Source organism: Diabrotica virgifera, chromosome 1 (genome assembly GCF_917563875.1).
Source record: "Diabrotica virgifera virgifera chromosome 1, PGI_DIABVI_V3a".
NCBI lineage: Eukaryota > Metazoa > Arthropoda > Insecta > Coleoptera > Chrysomelidae > Diabrotica > Diabrotica virgifera.
The window spans coordinates 135,613,948-135,628,510 of record NC_065443.1 but is presented as its reverse complement, the minus strand read 5'-3'; the positions used below and the strand labels follow the sequence as shown (position 1 = coordinate 135,628,510).

The 14,563-nt window shown below is 32.6% G+C and overlaps 1 protein-coding gene across 1 annotated transcript in view; it reads left to right on the top strand.

The window, feature by feature from the left end:
* The window catches only part of LOC114349428 (digestive cysteine proteinase 3), a 30,795-nt gene that overhangs the window by 884 nt on the left and 15,348 nt on the right, over nt 1–14,563 (top strand). Inside the window, exons 2-4 of the mRNA XM_028299801.2 lie at nt 7,432–7,779; nt 10,454–10,742; nt 11,056–11,216. Coding sequence (XP_028155602.2) covers nt 7,432–7,779; nt 10,454–10,742; nt 11,056–11,216 — 798 coding nt within the window. The remainder of the gene's footprint in view (nt 1–7,431; nt 7,780–10,453; nt 10,743–11,055; nt 11,217–14,563) is intronic.

The following is a 14,563-nucleotide window of genomic DNA, read 5'->3' as shown; positions in this document are numbered from 1 at the left end:
ATAAAATCGCGAAAATCACCCCCTAATTAGTATCACAAATAAATTTTATCATTACCACTTCACAAGTTACTTTGCGTATGTATTATTTATATGATCTGTAAGTTTCATCGGTTCAAAGTGCTTATTTTTGAAAAAGCTGTTGTTAAAATGGCTTGAACGAGTAACTAATCACGAGTTTAAGCAAATTTTGAACAGCCATAGTATAACCAAATTTTGTCTAATAAGAAAAAAAAAAAAAAAAGAAAAAATATTCAGAAAAGCAAAACGTACATTTTATTACTCTTTAAGATTTTTGGTATTACTAATAATTTTTAAGTGAATTCCATGAACAATTCGATTTTTAATCAAAATTAAAAAAAAAATGTTTTATTTTAAACCCAATTTTTTTCAAAAATGAGCATTCTGAACCAATGAAACTTACAGATAATATAAACAATACATAAGTTAAGTAACTTGTGAAGCGGTAACCATTAATTTTATTTGGGAAGCTAATTAGGGGGTGATTTTCGCGATTTTTGTACCAAAAAATAAAAGGGACCAACAATATTTTGAGCGTAACTCACTTATTTTTAATGTTAGAAGTTTTTTTTAAAAACAAAAATAAACCTTTTCTTAAACACTTTAAAAAAGTTATAATAAATTTTCCCCGAAAAGTGCTCTGTTTTTTGGTTATTTCACATTGAAATATTCGATTTGGAATTTGACGAAGAAGAACCTACTTTTCATTAGCTTCAACTCTGCTTCTACTGGGTCTGCAGACCTCACGCGTACACCATTGTTTTCAATTTTTTATAAGCTATATTTTTACTAGGAACATTTTTTTCGCTAGAATTCTTTCTTTGTGAGTTATCTGCGAAAACCGTCCAAAAACATGTTTTTCTACAACCACTATTCAAAGTGCACTTTTTTGCACGGTTTTATGTTAGCAAACTTGATATTTTCTCACAGTATAAGATATTTGACATTAGTGTGCAGAAAAGTGACGTTTCTGTGCCGCAAAGTTCTTTTCTGCACAGTTGACTACCTCATTCTGAGTAACGTTATATTCTGTTTACATCCGTGGACTACCGCATTCTGAGTAACGTTATATTCTGTTTACATCCGTGGTTAAACTTTAGACAAATATATAACCTATAAGACAATTATTATATTTAACTATAGCATAGAAACTAAATTATGGATGTTACAACTGTTTTATTTTACAATTTTATTCTTATTAAACATTTTATAATTATCAAATAACCAATAAGGATTTAGCAACCTGTGCAAGAGACGTCGAATGAAGTAGGTTTTGTGTAAATCCGCGACTGCATAAATATAATGTCAATAATGTGTAATAGGGGAAGGGGGGGTATGATGGGGTCGCTAAGGAAAATAACAAAAATACAACATAATTACTAGGTTTATTACTATTATTAATTGATGGCACGTTACGTCATTAATCTAACTATGATTTGGTACAATCTTTGGAAAATCAACCTATCACATTTTCCAACAATTAGCCATTAATAAGAACATTATGAAAAACCATCTTGCCCCATACTATGGGGTATGATGGGGTAATGGAATTGGGGCACGATGGTGATGCTAATTAATTCTCACAAAACAAACAAAAATGTGTATTTGCTCCAGATCTTCATTGTCCACCCTAGCACAAGCATTGTGAGCTCAACATCCACAGATCTGGCAACCTACCCAGGGTTCTGACGATGTCACTTTATCTATGGCTGTTTTCATAGCATCTCTCGACCACTCTCCTCTTTTTGTTTTTTTCTTGTAAGTACGTACCATGGTATTATCTAAAATAATAATCGAATGTTATTTATTAAGAAATTTAAATTAACCCAGACTTACCACCAATGTCCCATCATACCCCGCACCCAATACCCCATCTTGCCTCAAAAGGTAACTTTGAACAAAAAAAAATTCACTAATTAAATGTTTAACGTATTCACACAAACGATATGCCATTATCAAAATAAGAATACTAGTAAACAACGATAAAAAAGACATTAATGTGGTGATCATAATTACCTTAAAATAACGATGGTTGTCCTTGCACAAAATTAGATCAACTGATCGCTAAAACAGTTTTCCGTTTGTAAACAAAAAACGCGTGCACTCTCATTCACGGTTTCTCTGCAGGGACCGTTAGTCGAATGACTCTTCCTATTGAGTTACTGCATGCTATTCACCAACGTGTAGTTTCTTGTTTGTGTGCGGTACCCCGTCTTACCTCGAGACCCCGTCATGACCCCCATTCCCCTAATTGTTTAAATTTAAACAAATTAAGGCAGTGCATTAATTTTTTAACTGATTTCTGTGCAATTTATTTAGGTATAAGGAATTTAAATTGATTAGTAGGTATTAATTAAATACAGTTTAAAATTTATCACATAGGTACCTATTATAATTAATCGTCGTTTGGAAATTGTGATTTTTATTTTTAGGAAAAACTGTGCTTGTAGAAAAAGTATAGTGTGAAACACGTGCAGAAAGGTAATTTCTCACTCGTTTGAATTGCGGCACTCGCTTGCGCTCGTACCGCAACTTTTCAAACTCGTGAGAAATTAGTACCTTTCTGCACTTGTTGCACAATATACTATTTTTCTTACTAAAAATGAACATATTCACTCGCAAATAACTCGAAAATTATTGACTTGGTGAAAAAACTCTATAGAACAAAAGTTGCTTAGAATTAGTCATTTTATCCAATTCCGGGCCTATTTTAAACGTATATTTTGTCACTACCGAGAAAATATTTTTCACCCCGTATTTCCCAATTTTTGTAAAATGGAGGGGATGTAGAATTGTAAACTTTTTCTTATATAATAATAGACAATTTCAACTACCTATTCCCAAATTTTCATCCTTCCTTTATTTTTTTGGAGGTTTTCGTAAAATTTTGTGTTCCCTGATCGGGCTATTAGCTGCATGCACAGACATGGCTCTTTAGTTGTTCTTTTTCATTTCTTTATATTTATTTATTTATTTCACTTTTTATCAATAGTACAAAGTTAAGTCTTGTCCACCGTCCATGGAAGGTGGACAAGGCGAATCATGGAATGAAGGACCATAAACTATAAAAGAAGCCGAGAACAACCACCGATTAGATCAGGGGTGGGCAAACTTTTTTTAATAAGGGCCATAAAAGGTTTTTGATCTATTACCAAGGGCCGCAATGTTTTCGAACTTTTAACTTGGGGGGGGGGGATGTTAAGCAATTTTATTTAATTTGTTTTATTTTTAAATTAAATAACATATTCAGTACAATTCAAAGAATATCCGAAAAAAATTTTTAGACCAACTGTTGAAAAATAAGCCAACGGTGGCAAATTTTTACCGACACCTAAACAAAATGAATTTTTCAGTAGACATCAAAACTCGTTATTGGATCATATGAAACAAAAAATTCAAAAATATTTTATTAGCTTATGAGTTTTTCTAGATAACACTGTCGAGTTTTTTTTAGTTTTGACTATATTGGCGTTTTTGATATCACTCCGAAGTGAAAATACCGAAATAGTGAAAATCAACATATTTGTTATTGTTACCTCACGAAATGTCTAAAGAAATTACATATATCAAAAATTTTAGGTGGATCTGTCAAGTAGCCTTTGAGTTACAATGTCCACCGCCTATAAAAAAAGCAGCTTTGAGAAAAACACGTTTAGTTTTGACAACTTTTATTTTCAATTTCTTCTGTCTGTCAAATCGTAAAGTGATGCACACTGGAATATGTTTTTAAATCGCAGAGTAATTTACAACAGAAAATGGAACAGCTGTTGAACGTTTCTCACTACTCTCAACAAGCTGCTGCAAAGCGAGTCGAAGGTAGGGATATTAAACATGCTGCATTTCTGGTAGTTTCCCTACGGTCAAACTGAAATTTTCGGAGAATATTTTTGAAATTATGTCTTTTCATATAAAATAATAAAAAAAATCGAAAATTTCAAAATTTTCAAACCATATCCCGCCTCCCCTATACCACATTCGCACTTATTTAAGCACGGTATTTGCCGCAAATATACAGGGTGTTTCATTGAGAAACGGGGATACTTAAATTGTGAATAGAGGTCACTAAGGCGGTTCTAGATCTACTACATTTATTGCCTCAATGATTTTTATAACTGAGTTACAGGGTGTCTTATCGATTTTGCCCATGTCTTTCTGGAAGCATAACTTTAGAACCACATTGTATATTTTTTGATATTTGATATAGATATCTCTCCTAGATAGAGGTCTCCGACACCCCTGAGGGGCACTCTGACACCCCTGGGGGGCATAATGGAGTTTCGAGAAAGAAGAAGAAGAAGATATGGATATCTCTCATTTAAAATCCAAACCACCCAACTTCTAATCACAAGAATAATCCAGATCCGGACTAAACAAAATTATTGAGAAATAATTGGACTAATTCTTTCTTTTTTATATGATCACTGAATAGTTTGAATTTCATTACAAAAGTTTCATTTTGCGATCAAAACTATTAAATTAGCAAAGTAGCAGTGTTTAATTCCTAAATAATTTCCTACCGTAATTCACAGCATCTTTTAAGAACCTTTTCTAAAATTAATTATCGAATATGATTGTTGATTGTGGTATAAAACATCAGTATGTTCTACCTCTAACTCTTCCAAAAATGCTTTGAATTCAAGATGATTTAATCCTATTGAACTAATACAGTTAACAATATTAGTTATAATTGAAATGACGTTGTCCACTTGCAAAACATTTTTGCACAATATCTGATGATGGATTATGCAGTGAAGAATAATAAATCATGTTCTGGAAACTGTTGAACGTAATCTCTAAAGTTTTCTCAACCTTACAATATTTGCTCCTTTTAAATTTGGTGCTCCGTCAGTTGTTACTCTTACTAGGTGGTTACGGGTTAATTCAAAATTTTTCATACAGTTCCTGACTACTTCGAAAATATCATTGTCATTTGTTGAAATTTCATGGATTTCATTGAGGGAGCCGATAAATCTCTGTGCCAAAAACCCAAATCATTGCCCGCGTTATGTTGAAAATTTGCGGAAAAATCACCAACTGCGAAAGTGATAATATTAATAGCTGCATTATCTATCTATATTTAATTATCAATATTAGCAATAATTAGAAAAAAGCTTGAAATGAAAATAATTCACTTTTTCTCCTCGAGCCGCAGAAAAATGTCTAAAGGGCCGCATGCGGCCCGCGGGCCGCACTTTGCCCACCCCTGGATTAGATGGACCGACGACATAAAAAGAGTAGCGGGAAACTGCTCATAATCGGTCCAGTGTAGAGAACACTTGAAAGAACTGAGGGAGGCATGTGTTCAGCAGTTGACGCGATTGGCTGATTGATGATGATGATAACAAACTTGAGTAAAATTAAGCAACTCTTCAGTTGCTATTTGGAGTCCGTAATGTGAGGTTCTGCATTCTGGACTAGTGTCCTGTGACGCCTGATGTTAAATCTAGGATTATTTTATACATCACACTTAATTTAATATATCCATGAATTTTCTACAACTGCACAACATTTAAAGGAATTTTCCCCCTATATTTTGGTGCGTCCAGCATGTAATAACCTGTTAACAGCACTGATTATGAACTCTTTAGTTCGAAAACGTTCTGTGATGTAGCCCTTTAAGGGACTTTTGAAATTCAATATACTTGTTATACAGGATTTTACCTAATATTTTGTGATTAATGGTGTACAGCCGACTACAGGATTTTCTTTTTTCTTGTGGACATTCAATAACACCCATGGACAAAGATACATGATAGATTATGCTTAATCAACAGGTATACGGTACATTCCATGTCAAATCACTCAGGCAAAAACTTTTGGATCTCCGATTTTTCTGAAACTTGGTGTATAGCTTCTGCGGGACGTAAAAATGAGATATTTAAGGTCACAAAATTTTGTTCTTCTTTTTTTCTCAAATATATGCGACTTTACAGTGCTTTGGTGTTTATTTAAACACATTTGCGTTTTATATCGTAAAGTATCAATGGAAAACATTTTAATAGAAGTGACTCAAAAATGCCATTATATGGCATTATAACAAGTTATTTTGATTCAAAACAAGTTTTTGATCAAATTTTATAGTGTAGAAAAGGTTAAAATACCGTTTTTTTACATTTTCCTCCATTCCCAAAACACATCATAATCGATTTGGCTGAAAATTTTCCCGCAGATAGCCAAAACATATGACTTTAAGTGGTTAGAAGGATTTGAATTATATTATAATACGTACCACGGCATCAGAATTTTTTTTAAATGAACATTAATTTTTGGTGCTACGCGCAGGACAGGCAGCGGTGTTAGATTCGAACAAGTTGATTTTCACCAACATTTCTTCCAATCTTTATGTAATATATTACTCTATATTTACTCTATATTTTGTTGTATTTTAATATTTTAATTCCACAAAAATCAAACTAATTTGATTATTGTTTGTGAAATATTGTTTAAACAATTGCATATTTTTAAAAATAATAAGCTTTTATTCTCTAAGTTAAAATATATGAACAAAGAAAGTTTTTGCTAAAAAGATTGTAACTTCAAAGGACAGAGTATTTGTTTTTATTTTGCAATAAACAAATTTATTTCTTTATATTGAAATGTACTAAAATTTAAAATTTATTAATAATTATCAAAGGTCATTGGAATGCCCAATCAGAGCAAACGTATCCGCTGTCCTGCGCGTAGCACCAAAAATTAATGTTTATTTAAAAAAATCTCTGACGCATTGGTAGTTAACCGATTATAATTTTGCAAATTGCAAATGAAAGGTAAAGTATTCTTCTATATGTAAAAAAATTTATCTTGCTATCTGCTTTTTTTTTCAGTCCTGCAACATTTTGAAAAAATAATTTTTTTTTGCGAAAGCTGGATTGCAAAATTTATTTTGCAAAATCAATTAAACCGATCTTAATGAAATTTACAGTTTTATTTTATTGTATCATAAAATATTTCTGGGTAAAATATGAATGTCCTAAGTGCAGCAAAAATGGTTGAAAAACGCAAAATGCGAATACTTGTTTTTTTATGGTTTTTTTTCGCAATTATTGCTGTTTTGCAACAAGTGTGACAATTTTTAAAATATTTAACCAATACTATATTGTAGGAAATTTAATTATACAACTTTTATATCAGTGCAACATTTCTCGGAAGTCAATACTTTTAAAGTTATAATCAAAAAACGAAGAAAAAAATCGAATTTTTCCTTCATTTTTTGACATTTTGATTATTTAAACAACGTTCCGGACCTGTTTGAGTGGGAGGATAACTTAATTATTATTATATGAGTTAATTCCAAGCAATTTCTGCAAAAAATATGAGTCACCTCTCAACATCCAAATGTACTAATATTTTTACAGATGAGCCCTGGTCTAAATATACTTAATATTCTTTTAAATAGCAGACTATGTTTTTCAGGTAAAATTTGAAAAATCCTACGGCGACCAAAATGAAGAAAGTCAGCGATTTGAAATATTCCAAGGAAAATTACGCGAAATTGAGGAACATAATGCTCGATTCAACAACGGAGAGGAGACCTATACAAAGGGAATTAACCAATTTAGCGATATGACCCACGAAGAATACATAGAAATGTTAAGTTATAGTAAAGAATTGCGTCCAGCTCGTTCTCAACATGTTACGTTGAGAACGTTTCCTCGAGAAGTTTTAGCAGATCTTCCAGACTTTGTTGATTGGCGAGAAAAGAATGTGGTTACAGAAGTTAAAAATCAAGAAGCTTGCGGATCTTGTTGGGCCTTTAGTACGGTAAATTTCTATCTAATCAGTAAACACAAAATATTTTAAAAAGATAAAGGCAGTTTTTGTTTTTATTTGATTCAGAGTTAGCCCACCATCTCCATATAGCTATTTCAGCATCTATGCATCATCAGTGAAGCTATGTAGTTACAACTCTGAAACAAATATCAACAATCCTGCCTATTTAGGGAAAAACATCGCGATGCAAAACAGCGACATCTCTCGAAATACGAGGAAGGCGAAAAGCCCTAGATACAAAGTTTACTACTTTTATACAATTAGAATAATTAAAATCAAAATAATAAACAATATTTTAAATCCAAGACTTTTCGTTAAGAAACTGCTTTCTGGCTGCATCCTGTATCTACGGCTTTTACAATATATAAGCACAAGAGACGACGAATATAGAAGAAAGCAAATAAAGGACACTTTGGCCACGTATTTACCTTCTTTTCGTCCAGGAAAAGGACCGAAAGACAGTTTCAGGTACTTAAATCTCAGAAAAGATGAAAAAGATAAAGGCAGTTTTTGTTTTTATTTGATTCAGAGTTGGACCACCATCTCCATATAGCTGTTTCCGCATCTATGCATTCTCAGTGAAGCTATGCAGTCACAACTCTGAAACAAATATCATGGATGCATAGACGCTGAAATAGCTATATGGAGATGGTGGTCCAACTCTGAATCAAATAAAAACAAAAAAGAATGTGTGTGTACTTTGTACGCACGTAAGAAGTTATACTTCTATTATATGATTTAAACGAAATTAATATACTTTTTATTTATATTTTGTTTAAATATTAAACTAATTTATACTTACTACTTCAAACATTTTTATTAGAACAGTGCCAAAAATTAAAATAATAAAAGAATAAAACACACACAAACACATTAAACAAGCCACAAATGATGTCTGAACATTAATTGTCGAAAATTTTTAAACTAAATACGTATTTTCTGAAAATACAATTATGTAATAAATATACTTACAATCATAAAATGTATTAAAAAAAAACAAAAAAGAAAGTTTCTATTGGGACTCGAACCAGCGCTGATAAGAGCAGTTGGTATTGGAATTCATTCGCCTTCTCCGCTTAGCCACGGACACTATGTGTCATTATTTACGAAGATCGACTAACTAAACGGATTAAACTTGTGATATTTTGAAAATTGATCAAATTATGTTAATTTTGAATTGAAATGATTTAGAATTGAAAAAATACAACAAAACATAGAGTAAAAAAACAATATATTAGGTGAATATTGATAGAAATTTTGATGGTAATCAAATTATATAAATAAAAGTATTACATACTATGTATTTTGGCAGATCAAATAGGTAGGTTTATACCCATGATACATTAACAATTATTACGTACCTGTTGCTTTTAAAAACTATTTAAAAGTCACTACAATATTATAAACTTTTTTGTTTCTGTCCTCACAACAATAAAACTAATATATTATACATTTGTTTACCTTTACCTCCAAACCACAGCTGCCATATCGGATAATTTTTGACATGTCATTTGAACATCCAATCAGAACAAAGTTATAATGCGCATGCGCCGGGCTGCTAGGTTTTAACATATAAAAAAATCACCCTCTATCGCCGGTAAAGAAGTATAACTTCAAAAACTGCCTATATCTTTTTCATCTTTACTCAGATTTGAGTACCTGAAATTGGCTTCGGTCCTTTTCCTAGACGAAAAGAAGGTAAATACGTGGCCAAAGTGTCCTTTATTTGCTTTCTTATATATTCGTCCTGTCTTGTGCTTATATATTGTAAAAGCCGAAGATACAGGATGCAGCCAGAAAGCAGTTTCTTAACGAAAAGTCTTGGATTTTAAATATTGTTTTTATTTTTATTTCTATCATTCTAATTGTATAAAAGTAGTAAACTTTGTATCTAGGGCTTTTCGTCTTCCTCGTATTTCGAGAGATGTCGCTCTTTTGCGTCTCAAAAGGTGGAAACATTGCATCGCGATGTTTTCCCTTAAATAGGCAGGATTGTTGATATTTGTTTCAGAGTTGTGACTGCATAGATTCACTGAGGATGCATAGATGCTGAAATAGCTATATGGAGATGGTGGTCCAACTTGGAATCAAATAAAAACAAAAACTGCCTTTATCTTTTTCATCTTTACTCAGATTTGATTACTTGAAACTGTCTTTCGGTCCTTTTTCTAGACGAAAAGAAGGTAAATACGTGGCCAAAGTGTCCTTTATTTGCTTTCTTCTATATTCGTCGTCTATTGTGCTTATATATTGAAAAAGCCGGAGATACAGGATGCAGCCAGAAAGCAGTTTCTTTAGCGAAAAGTCTTGGATTTAAAATATTGTTTATTATTTTTATTTCAATTATTCTAATTGTATAAAAGTAGTAAACTTTGTATCTAGGGCTTTTCGTCTTCCTCATATTAAAAAAAATATTTTATACATTATATATATACACCGGTATTTAGGCGTCAATGGCCTTCCGGTAGCGGAGATCACCGGAGATAGCCTTTCTATGGAGGAGGATCACTAAGCCGCAAGCCCTTATCCCTTGCCGCACTGCTCCCCCATAGGCCGACTGACACCGGCGCGCGGCGTATGCCAGTCTAAGCCTTTTTGTTTTTCAAAAAATATTTTATATTACATTTAAAAAGTTGCTTTAAATAAAAATTGCATTTTGTTCTAGACTGGTGGATTGGAAGGACAGTATGCTCTGAAATATAACAAACTGGTATCTTTAAGTGAACAAAATCTTCTAGATTGTTCAGGTCCCTATGGGAATGGAAATTGCAGCGTAGGAGGAATAATGAGATTTGGACTAGATTACGTTAAGGATAATGGTATTAACACAGAGGAGACTTATCCTTATGAGGCTGTACAAAAGGAATGTCGATATCAACCTTCTCAAAATGTCTTGCGTATTAGTGGATACGACGTTTTTGAACAAAGTGAGGAAGCGCTACAGTATGCTGTAGGTATGTAAGAAAATAATTTCTGATTTTAGATCTCCAGCCATCTCCGTCATTCTAGGGATCTTCTTTTTTAACTGGATTTGTCAAATCTTTGTCTACTCTGCTTTTCCAACTTTTCCCACCTTAGTTCCATTTTATACCTAGGTAAACCAGATCGACTGTTGGTCCTTTATTTTATAAGTTTGCAGTAGTTTGCTTAAAAGCTTGTTTGATCTGAATCTTTTGCTGACTTTATTTCTTTTCTATCACCGACTTTGGTTTCCGTTTAAAAGTATAGATTTTAAATTTTTAACATTTGTCTTGATTTCAATTTCAGCTACTTACGGACCAATCAGTGTAGCCATAGATTTTAGCTTGGCTGGTGGCTATGCTAGCGGCATCTTTAATAACCCAGCATGTCATAATAAGCCAGAAGAATTAAACCACGGCGTTTTAGTTGTTGGATATGGAAGAGAAAACGGCATCGACTATTGGATTGTCAAAAATTCCTGGTCTGCTAATTTTGGAGAAAAGGGCTATATAAGAATGATTAGAAATGCGAACAATCAATGTGGAATTGTGGACGATACTTCTAGGGCTATTGTGATCTAAATTTTGTAAATTCTTACTTAAATTAATATTTGTAATTAATAAAATTATTGAACAAAAATGAATATCTCTTCTAAACTAATATCTATTTTTTTTTAATATCTATTCATTACCAGTTGCTTTTATTTGAATTCACCAATAATTTCCAATATAGCTGCTATGAACTGAGGACTGAGGGCTCTTTAATGTCTGTTCATGTTGAGGAGGTTTTGGCATTTAAACACCACGCTTGCTAGGCGATTTGGTGGGTTGGTTTATGAAATTGGTAGGATATGGAAGGTATTGGGTAGGAATGAGCTTAGTGTATGAGTTGTCTCAAGTACAGGAGCCGATAGAGAATCAAGGCTTGCGTATGGCAGGGTTGCATCTTGCATCCATGAAGAAATTCTTCCACTGGTATTGTGGAAGAGGTAGCGAGTCGAAGAGGTATAGGAAGATATAATATTAATGTAATTCAGTAAGCGAACTGCCTAATAAATGCTAACATGAGAGTACGATTCCAAAAGACTGGAACAATGAAGTGATAGTCTTGTTCCACCAAAAAGGTGATATTACTAAATTAGAAAATGATAGATCCATCATCCTCTTTAAATATATATGTACAACCTCTTTATGAAAATCTTAACGAAGACACTAATACTTAAACTTGATTTCTATCAGCCCAAAGATGGCACAAATGGCCATTTGCATACCATTAATATATCAATTAAAAATACATCGAGCAAATGCCTCTGGTCCTTGTATTTATCGATCACAAGAAGGCTTTTGAATCCTTAGAGTTTAAAACAGTACTTCTTCTTCTTTAGGTGCCGTGTCTGTATTTAGACCTTGGCCGTCAACTTGTTTACAATTTCCTGAAACCTCTCTCTATCGGCTGCTGCGCGAAATAATTCTTCTACTGTGCAGCCACACCATTGTCTAATATTATGCAGCCATGAAAGTTTCTTTCGACCAATCCATCTCTTTCCCTCCACTTTTCCTTGTATTATAAGGCAAAGCAGATAGTAATTAGGTCCTCTAATTATATGGCCGAAGTATTCTGTTTTTTTCCTCTTTATGATGCTTATGAGCAGACGTTCTGAATTCATCATTTGAAGAACATCTTCATTGGAAGTGTGCGAAACCCACGATATCTTTAGGATTCGTCGATAGCACCACAGTTCGAATGCTTCTATTTTGTTTAGCATTGTGGTTTTTAACGTCCATGTCTCACAACCATACAATAAGATAGACCACACAAAACATTTCAGGACCTTCTTTCGAATATTCATCGACAGGTTTCTGTTACATAAAACTGTTTTCCAGATCATAAAAGCCTTCCGTGATATTTCGATCCTAGTTATTATCTCTTCATCATAGTCACAATTTACATTTAACCAGCTGCCAAGGTAACTTGAAATTATTCATCCGTTCTAACTCCTCTCCATAAAGAGAAAGCTGTCTTGAAGCAGTACAGGAAGCACTAATGCAAAGCCGAATAGTTTACAGGTATACGTTATTAGTCAAAAACCTTTATTATACCGCTATATTAGGTATATAAATTCCACGAAAGTACAGAAAACTTCAGATTATTTCGAAGGGTAAGACAAGGAGACAATATTTCTCCAAAATTATTCACGGCAGCTGAGGAGTCAAGATGTAGAAATCATAGGAGGTTTGCAGATGACGTTATGTTATGCTTATGATACATTCGCTTAAAAGTCTGTCTGAGAGGAGGATTCAAAATTAAGTTTCAGAAAACTAAACTTATGACAAATCTAAAACAACAGATAGATACTTGCAAATATCTAGGATATGAGATCAAAATATGAATATGCAATACCAAAACGAATATGCCTGACATGGGCAGCATTTTGCAAACTAAAACTAATCTAAGAAACTTACAATGACTTACAATAAAGTAAAACCTTAAAGTAAAATGTATGATGGTATGTTTATTAAAAAAATTTAAAAATTATCCAAACGGATTATAATTATGTATTATCTTCAAAACGTTTGTTTCAAACGTTAGTTTTCGGTTCAGTCGAACCATCACATCAGTGAAACCTCTATGAGAGTAGTTGAAACTATTAGCCGCATATCTAGAAGATTGTAGTAATAGAAACTTTTAAGTTACATGATAAACATAAAATTATTAAAATGTGATGACACGAACGAAGTCGATGTTATTATACATCTTTCTTCTCGAAAATGGACCAGGACAAGTCTAAAGGTTAATAGTCGAGGTCATGAAGCCTTTTGGCTGGCAATTTTTTCGACCAGCATGGATTTACTTGAAATTTTCACAGAAGGTAGGGAATAGTCCAAGGATCATTTTCTATATCATGCTGCTGTACGCTAAAACCTTGGGGGTGCTTGCCACCCCACCTCGGGGGTGAGAATTTTTCATTACATTTTAATCATGGAAATCGATGTAAAAAGTAATTCTAAGAAAAAAATGTTTTTTACATTTTCTTCGTAAAACTAATATTTTTCGAGTTATTCGCAATTGAAAGTAACAGTTTTTCGATGAAAAAATCGACTTTTTTAGAGGGTTTTTTGAGAATACCTCAAAAATATGCATTTAATAAAAAAACTGTGGATATCAAAATTGTATCTTTTAGTAACACAAACCAAATTCTTTTTCTGTAATATCTTTAAGACCAATACAATCCGAGATACGGCATGTTAAAAGTTATCTTTTTTCGCCAAATGCATAATTTGAAATATTCAAAGTAAAATAACGGAGAAACTTTGTACTTTTCGAGGAAAACTTAAATAATTTTTTTTCAAGCATGCAGTTAGTCCTTTCAAAAAATAATAATAAAAAGTTTGTAGCCTGAAAATTATGCGACTTATGATTAAAAAAAAGTCGGTACCTGCTTTTCTCTATGAAAAAATTAGTGAAAACAACCACCTAACTACCCTCCTAATTAAAAATTGGTCTTCACCTTTCTGTACTTCCTTTTATATTTGTATTGCCAATACATCCAAGAAGATTGATCTATTTAAAAGGCCTAATTTTAGAATAATTGGAGTTTAAAGAATAATACATTTTTTGGAATTTCCCATTTTTCACCTCTTACTTCAAAATATCTCCGAAAATACGGGAGATACGAAAAAAATAATAGATTACTAAATTGTAGTTCTTTTAATAACTAAAATATTCTTGAGCATACATTTTCATTACAGTGAACAGTTAGCGAGATATATCTGTTTCAAACCTCTATTTACGAGCAAACACCCCCTTATTCGAT